This window comes from Bison bison, unplaced genomic scaffold, assembly GCF_000754665.1.
Source record: "Bison bison bison isolate TAMUID 2011002044 unplaced genomic scaffold, Bison_UMD1.0 scf7180017864487, whole genome shotgun sequence".
NCBI classification, from domain to species: domain Eukaryota; kingdom Metazoa; phylum Chordata; class Mammalia; order Artiodactyla; family Bovidae; genus Bison; species Bison bison.
In genome coordinates, this window is record NW_011495047.1 from 7,809,774 (window position 1) to 7,819,949 (window position 10,176).

The 10,176-nt window shown below is 51.2% G+C and overlaps 2 protein-coding genes across 3 annotated transcripts in view; one reads left to right on the forward strand and one right to left on the reverse strand.

Moving 5' to 3' along the window:
- Positions 1-3,759, reverse strand: part of POLR1C (polymerase (RNA) I polypeptide C, 30kDa) — a 7,571-nt gene extending 3,812 nt beyond the window's left edge. For both annotated transcript variants that reach the window (XM_010863124.1, XM_010863123.1), the window contains exons 1-2: positions 3,627-3,759; positions 3,436-3,507 (exon numbers count right to left, since the gene is read on the reverse strand). In XM_010863124.1, coding sequence (XP_010861426.1) covers positions 3,436-3,507; positions 3,627-3,695 — 141 coding nt within the window. In that variant the 5' untranslated portion in view covers positions 3,696-3,759. The remainder of the gene's footprint in view (positions 1-3,435; positions 3,508-3,626) is intronic.
- An 84-nt stretch (positions 3,760-3,843) lies between these two features.
- On the forward strand, positions 3,844-8,178 carry YIPF3 (Yip1 domain family, member 3). Its single transcript, XM_010863122.1, has 9 exons — positions 3,844-4,088; positions 4,714-4,911; positions 5,099-5,205; positions 6,454-6,499; positions 6,640-6,732; positions 6,888-7,019; positions 7,206-7,319; positions 7,485-7,608; positions 7,707-8,178. Exons 1-9 carry the CDS (start codon positions 4,008-4,010, stop codon positions 7,853-7,855), a joined length of 1,044 nt encoding a protein of 347 aa, XP_010861424.1. The 5' UTR covers positions 3,844-4,007; the 3' UTR covers positions 7,856-8,178.
- Positions 8,179-10,176: the final 1,998 nt, after the last annotated feature.

The window sequence follows — 10,176 nt, forward strand, 5'->3', positions numbered from 1 at the left end:
TGAGAAGTGACTTAGCAGCAGCAGCAGGGTGACAACCCTGCTCATGGTTTCAGCAATTGTCTGTATGAACAACTCTTTATATATATATATAATCAGTTTGCTGGACTTCACTCACAGGAAACTGTATGCCTCAACATTCCCCTTCCCTAGACTGATTTCTCATCGCTAAATGACCACCACGCATCAGAGCAGTAATTTTACACTCCCCCACTAACAGCCCATATCCAAGCAATCACCAAATTTACCTTGCATCTCCCCTGTGCTCTATTTCATCATCACAATCTTCATTTCTGCCTTCAGCCTCAACTTCCCTATGCAACTGTCACAAATTGTGCACACCCCACAGGACAAGCCTCAAATCCTCTATCTCTAAACTTGCAGATATGATCCTACTTGCTTAAGAACTCTTCCAGAGCTCCCTATCACCTCTGGTGCCTAAAATACACTTCAATCTTGCCTACCACTGAGCTGCTTGGACACTCCTCAGCCTCTGCTCCTTGTTCAAGGCTGAACTTAGATGTCATCTCCTTCAGGAAATCTTCCATACCTCCGCTCCCCATTCCCATTCTGGATTAAGTGTCTGTGTGGGATACCCCCCCCAAAAAAATCTGGACCTCCACCCACCCCCATCATCCTTTCTTGCTTCCAGCTGCCTTTGCTGCATTACACTGGAGTCATTTGTTTATGTTGGCCTCATCATACACAGACATTGGGCAAAAGGCAAAGCCACCTCTCCTTGTTTTGCACTGAATGAGATGATGAAGCATGGAGGAATGGCATCAGGAATAGGAATTAAGCCTTGATTAAACTTTGTGACACCTGTATAGTAAACCCTGACTAGAAACCCAACAGAGCTTGGCCAAGCATGCGCAATAAAGAGGCACAGGCTTCTGTACAACCTTCCACACCTGGTGCTTCACTCTAAGGGAAAATTAAGGGGAAAAAAGGCTCTTAGTGTGGTGGCTTTAGGAGACAGACACACAAGAGAAGCTGTTATAAAGTGCAATCAAGAAACCACCCATCCTCCCAATAATAAATAGACTGTCCCTAATCAAAGAAGTCAAGTGGGCCTTAGGAAGCATTACTATGAACAAGGTTAGTGGAGGTGATGGAACTCCAGTTGAACTATTTAAAGTCCTAAAAGATGATGCTGTTAAAGTGCAGCACTCAATATGCCAGCAAATTTGGAAAACTAAGCAGTGACCACAAGACTTGAAAAGGTCAGTTTTCATTCCAATCCCAAAGAAGAGGAATGCCAAAGAATGTCCAAACTACTGCACAACTGAGCTCGTTTCACATGCCAGCAAGACTATGCTCAAAATTCCCCAAGCTAGGCTTCAACAGTAGTGAACCAAGAACTTCCAGATGTTCAAGCTGGATTTAAAAAAGGTAGAGGAACAAGAGATCAAATTGCCAACATCCTCTGGATCATAGAAAAAGCAAGAGAAGTCCAGAAAAACATTTACTTCTGCTTCAATGACTAAAGCCTTTGACTGTGTGGATCACAACTGTGGAAAATTAGAGAGATGAGAATACCAGACCACATTACCTGCCTCCTGAAAAACCTGTATGCAGATCAGGAAGCAACAGTTAGAATTGGAGATGGAACAATGGACTGGTTCAAAATTGGGGAAGGAGTACATCAAGGCTGTGTATTGTCACCCTGCTTATTTAACTTATATAACTTACATGCAGAGTACTGGCTGAAGCACAAGCTGCAGTCAAGATTGCCAGGAGAAATATCAATAACCTCAGTTATATAGGTGACACCATCCTGACGGCAGAAACTGAAGAGGAACTAAAGAGCCTCTTGATGAAGGTGAAAGAGGAGAGTGAAAAAGCGGGCTTAAAACTCAACATTCAAAAAACTAAGATCATGGCATCTGATCCTATCATTTCATAACAAACAAATGGGGAAAAAATGGACAGTGACAGACTTCATTTTCTTGGGCTCCAAAGTCACTGTGGACAGTGACTACAGCCTTGAAAGACACTTGCTCCTTGGAAGAAAAGCTATGACAAAGCTAGACAGCACATTAAAAAGCAGAGACATCACTTTGCTGACAAAGGTCCATATAGTCACAGCTATGGTTTTTCCAGTAGTCATGCATGGATGTGAGAGATGGTTGAGTGCCAAAGAATTGATACCTTCGAATTGTGGTTCTGGAGAAGACTCTTGAGAGTCCCTTAGACAACAAGGAGATCAAACTATCAAACCAGTCAATCCTAAAAGAAATCAACCCTGAATATTCACTGAAGGACTGAGGCTGAAGCTGAAGCTCCAATACTTTGGCCACGTAATGCCAAGAGCTGACTCATTGCAAACGAGTGATGCTGGGAAAGACTGAGGGCAAGAGGAGAAGGGGGCGACAGAGGACAGGATGGTTGGATGGTATCACTGACTCAATGGACATGAGTTTGAGCAAACTCCAGGAGATACAGAACGACAGGGAAGCTTGGCGTGCTGCAGTCCCTGGGGTCACAAAGAGTCAGACACAACTGAACAACAACAAAGAAACCTGCACCCATTCAAGGAATTAAAGGAGGGGGGCTAGAAAGACCCTCGGGTGGGCTCCTCACTCGTGTGGACACCCGTATTCTTCTGTGAGTGCCTACTTTCCCTTCTCCTTATAAACTGCTTCTTTGTTCTCTCTACACCTCAGTTTCTCTGTGTGACTTTTTTTTGTACTCCCTGTCCAAATTCCTTTGGACAAGTAGAATAAGAACCTGGACCTTTAATTTAGCCTGTCCCACATCACAAGTATGGTAGGAGACAGACGGACTCCCATTGAGGAATTTACTCTCAGCCTCCTGTTTGCCCTCCAGAAACAGAAGAAACAACAGAAACAGAATAAACAGTCTTTGTCTCTTGTAAACATCTTGAAGAAATAATTATAGCAAGAACAAAGCAATGCAAAATCCCTCGTCTGAGTAAGGATTAAGGGATCTCCGCTTCCCTCTTTTTAGGATAAGGAAGATACATCACAGGTGCAGAAAAGCTACTTGAGGTCAAAAGTCAGAGGATAATTCAGGCCATAATGAGTCTTGCTCTTTCCGGAAGCCTTCACTTCCAGATTCATCTTGGCTGAGAGATGAGTGTGTACCCCATGGGAGGATCCTGCCCGTGTGCCTTTCTACATGTACTTTTCTTTTCAATAAACTTCGTACTTTACTCTGTACCTTCTACCTTCTCGCCTGAATTCGTTCTTGACTAGGCAGACAAGGTACTAGAGACTCTAGCCCTAACTGCTGGCTCCTGTGGTCGTGGTTAGGACTACCGGTGGGGAAAACTAAGACCCTGCTTCCAGCTACCGCTCTCTGCAGCTTGCTGCAAGCTGCCCTTTGCTGCTGCGCCTTGGAAATTACAAGAACAGCTTCTAAGGTACAGGTTGCTCATATCACAAAGTCCGATCCCACAGTTCCAGCTCCACCTACCTTCTCAAAGCGGTCCTGGTCCCAGGCATCATCGTAGCCTGAATAGTTACCGGGAAAGTCAGTGGTATGAACCTAGAGCAAAGAGAGACGAGAATGTCCGCGAAGGGGCAGCGAGGCCAAGCCCGTCCCCACCCTGACCCCAACTCATCCCTGATTCACTCTGCTCCCGAGCTGAAGGCCACAAGACTTACATTGCGAACCCCGAACTCCCCTAGAACCACGCGGGTCCTCATTTCCTCCACAGCCTGGGCCGCCGCCATCTTCAACTCCTCCACGCGACCAGAGTACCTAACTGATGCGTGCGCACTAGTCGTCCGCCTCTGTTTCTGTAGCAACGCACCACCTCCTAGAATCTTAAATATCGCGAGACTGTGCCTCGCCTCCGTCCACGTCCCCAGCTACCGGAAGTCAGTTTGAGCCAAACATCCGGGTTTCTCTTTTTTTGCGTTCCGACCCATCGTACCTTTCTTTCTTGTCCCTAGACCTGTCCCTTTCTCAGGCCCACGTCTCTCCCACTCCTCCTCCGCGCGCGGGACAAGCGCGGGCTTCAGCGACGGGAGCCCTCGAGGGACATGGCAACTCCAGCCGCGCCGACTGGCGGCGCCCGAAACGGGGCCGGTCCGGAATGGGGAGGGTTCGAAGAAAACATCCAGGTAATGGCCCCACGGCTCCGGCTGCCCGCAGCCCCAGGGCCGGCAGCCGTCCTGAAGTCATGTGGGGACTCTCCCTCAGAGCCTGGAAGTCTGGTCCATTTGCAACACTTTTTCTCTTTTTTGAGTCTTCGTGCACAAGAAAGGCAGTGGGACTAGTGCTGGCTGATCTTAAAGGTCCAGACTGGTACTCCAGCCAGGGGCCTTAGGTATCTGGGCCCAATTGCTCTTGCTTTCTACAAGTTAAAGAAACTCAGTCGGAGTCAGGCATGGCGGGAGGCGGGAGTGGACTTGGGGGTGGATGGGATTCACTAGCCAAAACCACACTTTGTGCGCATAGCCTTGATTTGGGGTTGGGAGAGGTGAAGGAAATGGGCACTTTGCAGCCTTTTGGGGCCTTGGTACGGAAGGTAGGAAAAAGCCGTGTATAAAAGACAGGGACTAGGTTCCCCAGACTAGAACAGAGAACCAAACAAGCAGGGGTTCTGAGACCAAATGAGGGGAGGAGAGTGGCATCATCTGTGGTGATTTCAAGTCCTGTCCCCTAGCCCCAAACCTTGTGGTGAACAGAGGACTTAACTGGATGAAGCAGAAAGGTCCTGCACTCTAGGATCTGTTGTCTTCACAGGGTGGGGGCTCAGCAGTGATTGACATGGAGAATATGGATGATACCTCGGGCTCCAGCTTCGAGGATATGGGTGAGCTGCATCAGCGCCTGCGTGAGGAAGAAGTGGATGCTGATGCAGCTGCCGCTGAAGAAGAGGATGGGGAGTTCCTGGGGATGAAGGGCTTTAAGGGACAGCTGAGCCGGCAGGTGGCTGATCAGGTAAGCACAATTGGCTCCCTGACAGGTGGAAAAGTATACCCAGGAGACCTCTGGTTCTAGAGTTGGCAAAGTTCACCCCAGGTTGTCCAGTTCAAACCATGTTGAAATCAGATAAAAAATAAGTAACAGAGCATAGAGCCAAGAGTTTGACAGAACCCTTCCACTCCACCCATCTTCCTTGCTATAGATGTGGCAGGCAGGGAAGAGACAAGCTTCCAGAGCCTTCAGCTTGTATGCCAACATCGACATCCTGAGACCCTACTTTGATGTGGAGCCGGCCCAGGTGCGAAGCAGGTGAGGCTCCTCCTCCTGACAGAAACTGCCCTCCTAACATCCAAACTACAACCGGACATCAAACCCTTAGACTCCCCTCGTCATGACCCAGCCACACCATACCTCTTGTCATAGAACAGGGCGTGGTGACAACACACTGCCTTCCTCCTCTTCTCCATCTAATAAACTATTCCTCTTCCCTCAAAGCTTGGCTCAAATGTCACTTCCTTTGCTCCCCATTCCCAGTGTGTCCTGTCCTGGTGCTCCAGTAGGGCTCTGCACTGCCAACAGGTAACATTTCAGCAGTGCTATACTTCCCTATTCCTGGGTCTCTCTTTCCAAAGACTTCCTCAGAAGCAGGCTCTGTTTTGTTTACTTTTTAATTCTCAGGACCAGAGCAGCCTCTGAATCTGAATATCAGTACATAGTTGTTGAATGACTTCAAGAACTGGATTTAATCTTGGCTTGGTTCTTTGTTCATCCTTTAATTCAACTAGTGCTTATCAAATACCCACTACCACTTAGCAAGTATTTACTAAGCTTTGGCTGTGCATCAGGCGCTGTAGTAGTTGTGTCTGGGAGCCTTAGACACAAGATGGGATGCGTAACTCAAGGGCAGCCCTCAAGCACTCATTTGCCATGAAGGGACACACCCAGGAGGGACCCCTGACCCAGGGTTGGCTGGAGGGTTGGACAGGGCAGCTTCCTCACAAGTAAAATCCAGTCAAGATCTAAGGTACTACTAGTGAGTCACTTAAGAAGTGGGGAAGGTTTTGGTACTTCTGTTTGTCTTGCCTGGAATTTTAATACCACTTCAAATATATTTCTCAAGAAAATGCTCAGTGGTATCTGGAGGGATGATAAGTAGGAAGAGGCAGGGGGCACCCTAGTTCTCACAAGTGACAACTTTCCTTCTAAACATTTCCCAGGGGTTTATCTTTACATCTCTGCTGAGGTTTGCATGTCTTTTAAAGGGGAACAGGTCACATAGGTAAATGGTCAAGCCCTCCCAAAGGCCCAGGGGGCCCTAAGGATTCTCCATGTTGCTGCTGCATCAGTCGGCACAGTGTCAGGGCTGTTCTTCCTGGAAGCATTTTCAGGGCAGGGTAGTGATTTCCTCGTTCATCTGTCTTTACTACCCTCTTCTTCCTTACCATCCAGCGTGTTCTCTTCAGGTAGCGAGATGAGTAAGAATCAGGCTTTCCAGAACCTCATGGCCTAGTGCTGCCTCTGCTCTCATCTGCTCTCCTCTTTCCTCTCCCCTCCCAGGCTCCTGGAATCCATGATCCCTATCAAGATGGTCAGCTTCCCCCAGGTGAGTAGGGGGGTGTAGCATGTCTGAAAGAGCCGGGGGAGGAACTGGGGCAGAGGGTGGGGCCACCAGGCAAAGCCCGGGAAGACATCAACAGAAGAGCCATTGTACCCCCCAGCCTGAATGAGTTGGTATATTGACAGAAAATCGCAGGTGAGCTCTACGGACCTCTCATGCTTGTCTTCACGCTGGTGGCCATCCTCCTCCACGGGATGAAGACATCTGACACCATTATCGTAAGCAGGACAGAGGACTTTGTGGGGGGTGACTGAAATGAGTTGAAAGCTGCCCACAGAGACATGGTGGATAGAAGCAGGCCCTGAGGGAGGAGGCCCTGGGCGAGACTGAGACCAGAGGCCTCACAGAACTAATTAGAGCCTTCACCCCACAGCGGGAGGGCACCCTGATGGGCACAGCCATTGGCACCTGCTTCGGCTACTGGCTAGGCGTCTCGTCCTTCATTTACTTCCTCGCCTACCTGTGCAATGCGCAGATCACCATGCTCCAGATGCTGGCACTGCTGGTAAGGAGTCTAGCACAGTGGTGGGCAAGTGTGATCTAAAAGAGTAACCAGGCTCTGGTCTGCAGCTGTCCTAGGGCCCCAGGGTCTGGAATGGGGTGAGTTGGCCAGTGGACCATTTATTTTTCAAGGTCCCCACGAGGCCAGCTCAGTCTGAGCGACTTTCCTCTCCACCATCCTCCTTCCTAGGGCTACGGCCTCTTCGGACACTGCATTGTCCTGTTCATCACCTATAACATCCACCTCCATGCCCTCTTCTACCTCTTCTGGCTGCTGGTGGGTGGGTTGTCCACCCTGCGCATGGTAAGCTGGGAAGGAGGTTTCTAGGGGTGGGCTGCCCTACCAGGGAGTTGGGAAAACAGCTCAGAGCTCAAGTCCAATCCCACAAAGTTTCTGCTCTGGGTAAGAGTGGCTTCCTCACATCACTTGCTTGGAGCAGGCCTCTGAGCTCTATTCCTGTTGCCCAAGGTGGCAGTGTTGGTGTCACGGACCGTGGGCCCCACACAACGGCTGCTCCTCTGTGGCACCCTGGCTACCCTGCACATGCTCTTCCTACTCTATCTGCATTTTGCCTACCACAAGGTGGTAGAGGGTGAGTGACAGGAGGGCCTGGCTGCAGGGAGGGGAAGGATAGCTGCCTAGGGCAGGACCCTGCCAACCCTCACTCACTTTGCATCCTCCTCCTTTCAGGGATCCTGGACACGCTGGAGGGCCCCAACATCCCTCCCATACAGAGGGTCCCCAGAGACATCCCTGCCGCACTCCCTGCTGCCAGGCTTCCCACCACCGTGCTCAACGCCACAGCCAGGGCTGTCGCCGTGACCCTGCAGTCACACTGACCCCACCTGAAATCCCCGGCCGGCCCCTTTCCCCCAGCGGTGAAGCGGAGGAAGATTAAAGGACAGTACTGATGACGTGTGTCTCTTTGATGGGGTCTGCAGCTGCCACAGAGCTGTAGCCACTTAAGTATCTCCTCGATGCCTGTCGGGCTTCTGGGGGCACAAGGCCAGGAACTCCTGGCCAGGACTGCAGGGCTCTGCAGCCAGTGCAGAAAGTGGGTCAGCTCCTCAGAGGCCCTCTCACCACCTACCCCTTCCTTCCTCTTTCTCTCTCCCAAGTTGTCTTGCTAAATATAGACTTGGTAATTAAAATATTGATTGAAGTCTGGGCCTGCAGCTACCCCTTCCAGTGGTCCTCCCTGCCACCCTCCTTCCTGTGCACTTCCCTGTTCTGTCAGTGGTGGTCATGTCACATGTTCCTCCCTTAAGTATAGCCTCTGCAGCAGAATGAAAGTCAGACAGCCCAGGGACTTCCCCTGGCAGACCAGTGGTTAAGACTCTGCACTTCCACTGCAGGGGGCATGGGTTCAGTCCCTGGTCAGGGAACTAAGATCCCACAGGCCACATGGCGTAGCCGAAAATATTAATCAAGTGGGACAGTCCAGACTGCATCGACCACATTGAAGACTGCCTGTCCCTGAGGCAGAGGGAATGAGAATCCATGCAGCATCACGGAGGCCTTAGCTCAAGAACCATGAATCTGATGGAACAGTGCACCCAACTTGACTCTGGGCTCCGTGTTACTCTTGGGATGCTTGTGGAGCAGTGACAATTGGACACAAATTTCCAGATGCATCCCCATGTCATGACAAGGTCCTTTGGCACCTGGGTCATTGTGTAAGGATAATCTTCCTGTGGGAGCTCACATCGGAAGTCAGAGTTGGCTTTGCCCTGGTTATATGGGGCCAGAGCAATAAAGCTTTCTTCAGTTCTCGTAGTCTTTCCTCTTAAAAGCAACAACCACCCCAAACACAGCACATCCACCCCCACTAGCTGTTTCATCTGTTCCACCTCAGGAGTTACTTAGGGTGGTTAATGGAAGGAACAGGATCATTGGCCTCCCTTCACTACTTTGTATGATTCTTTTTTTTTTTGCTGATTTTTTTTTTAACTTTACATAATTGTATTAGTTTTGCCAAATATCAAAATGAATCTGCCACAGGTATACATGTGTTCCCCATCCTGAACCCTCCTCCCTCCCCATACCATCCCTCTGGGTCATCCCAGTGCCCTAGCCCCAAGCATCCAGTATCGTGCATCGTGTATGATTCATTTTTTAAAAATTCATTACCCTAGTAAATCTGGGTCAGCATTTCTCCTTTCTAATAAGGGAACTAAGAAACATGCCTAGGGTTTGCCCTATGTGACCATACGGGATACACTGTTACCAGTGGACCAAGTTGTAAGTGCACTGCCTGTGTTAAGCAGTGTGCCCTTACTGAAAGCTCCAGCCACCCTCCACGGCCACAAAGCCATTCCAGGCGGCCATCCTGGCACCCCTTTCATTTTGGCCACTCCAGTCTCCACGGGTACTGAGAATGTCAGCACCAGCAGCGCCCTGATCACCTGGGAAAGAAGCCGCACCAGCACCTTGCATCTACCTGCGGCTCACCTGCTCCAAGGACCCTTTGAGGGTTCCACTGGGCCTGTCAACTCAGGCCGTCTCAGCCAGGACGGGACCCCGGGGGCCGCAGCTGCGCCGCAGCCATCATGGCAAGGGGCACGCGGCTGGAATCCCCACGCACGCGGCGCCTCTCGTCGCGCGGGCGGGGCGAGGCGCAGATTAAAGGGCCCTAGGGACCTCGAAACTGGATGGCGGAGCCGGTAGGCGGCGGGGAGAGAGGCGTGCCTTGGATCCCGGCGAAGGCACGACGGAAAAATGAGCAAAAGGACCCAGTACACTAATAGTCCAAACGCCATCTCCACGTGACGTGCCTCTATTCTCCTCTCCCCATCCCCTGCCCGACCCAGGTTTCCACCCAGCTACCTACTCTCCACCTGTCGTCTGGCCCCACACCCAGGGGACGGGCGTCCCCACCTGAACGCCGGGTGTGCGCAAACCTCGCGGGCCCGCGTGGCCTAGGCCGGGCAGGGGGCGGGGCGAGCGGTGGTGACGCGACCGTTGCCATGGGAACCAGCCGCCCGCTCCGGCTCAGCAGCTTCAGCCGAAGCTGCAGCCCGCCGCCCGCTGCCAGCCTGCCGGCCCGCCGGCCTGCCCGCCTCGGGCTCTCCCTACGAGGCGGTAGGGGGAGCGGGGCTGGAGGAAGGGAGAGAGCAGATGCGGCCTCCGAGCGGAGACTGGTCCCGCGCGTCCTAAGCTG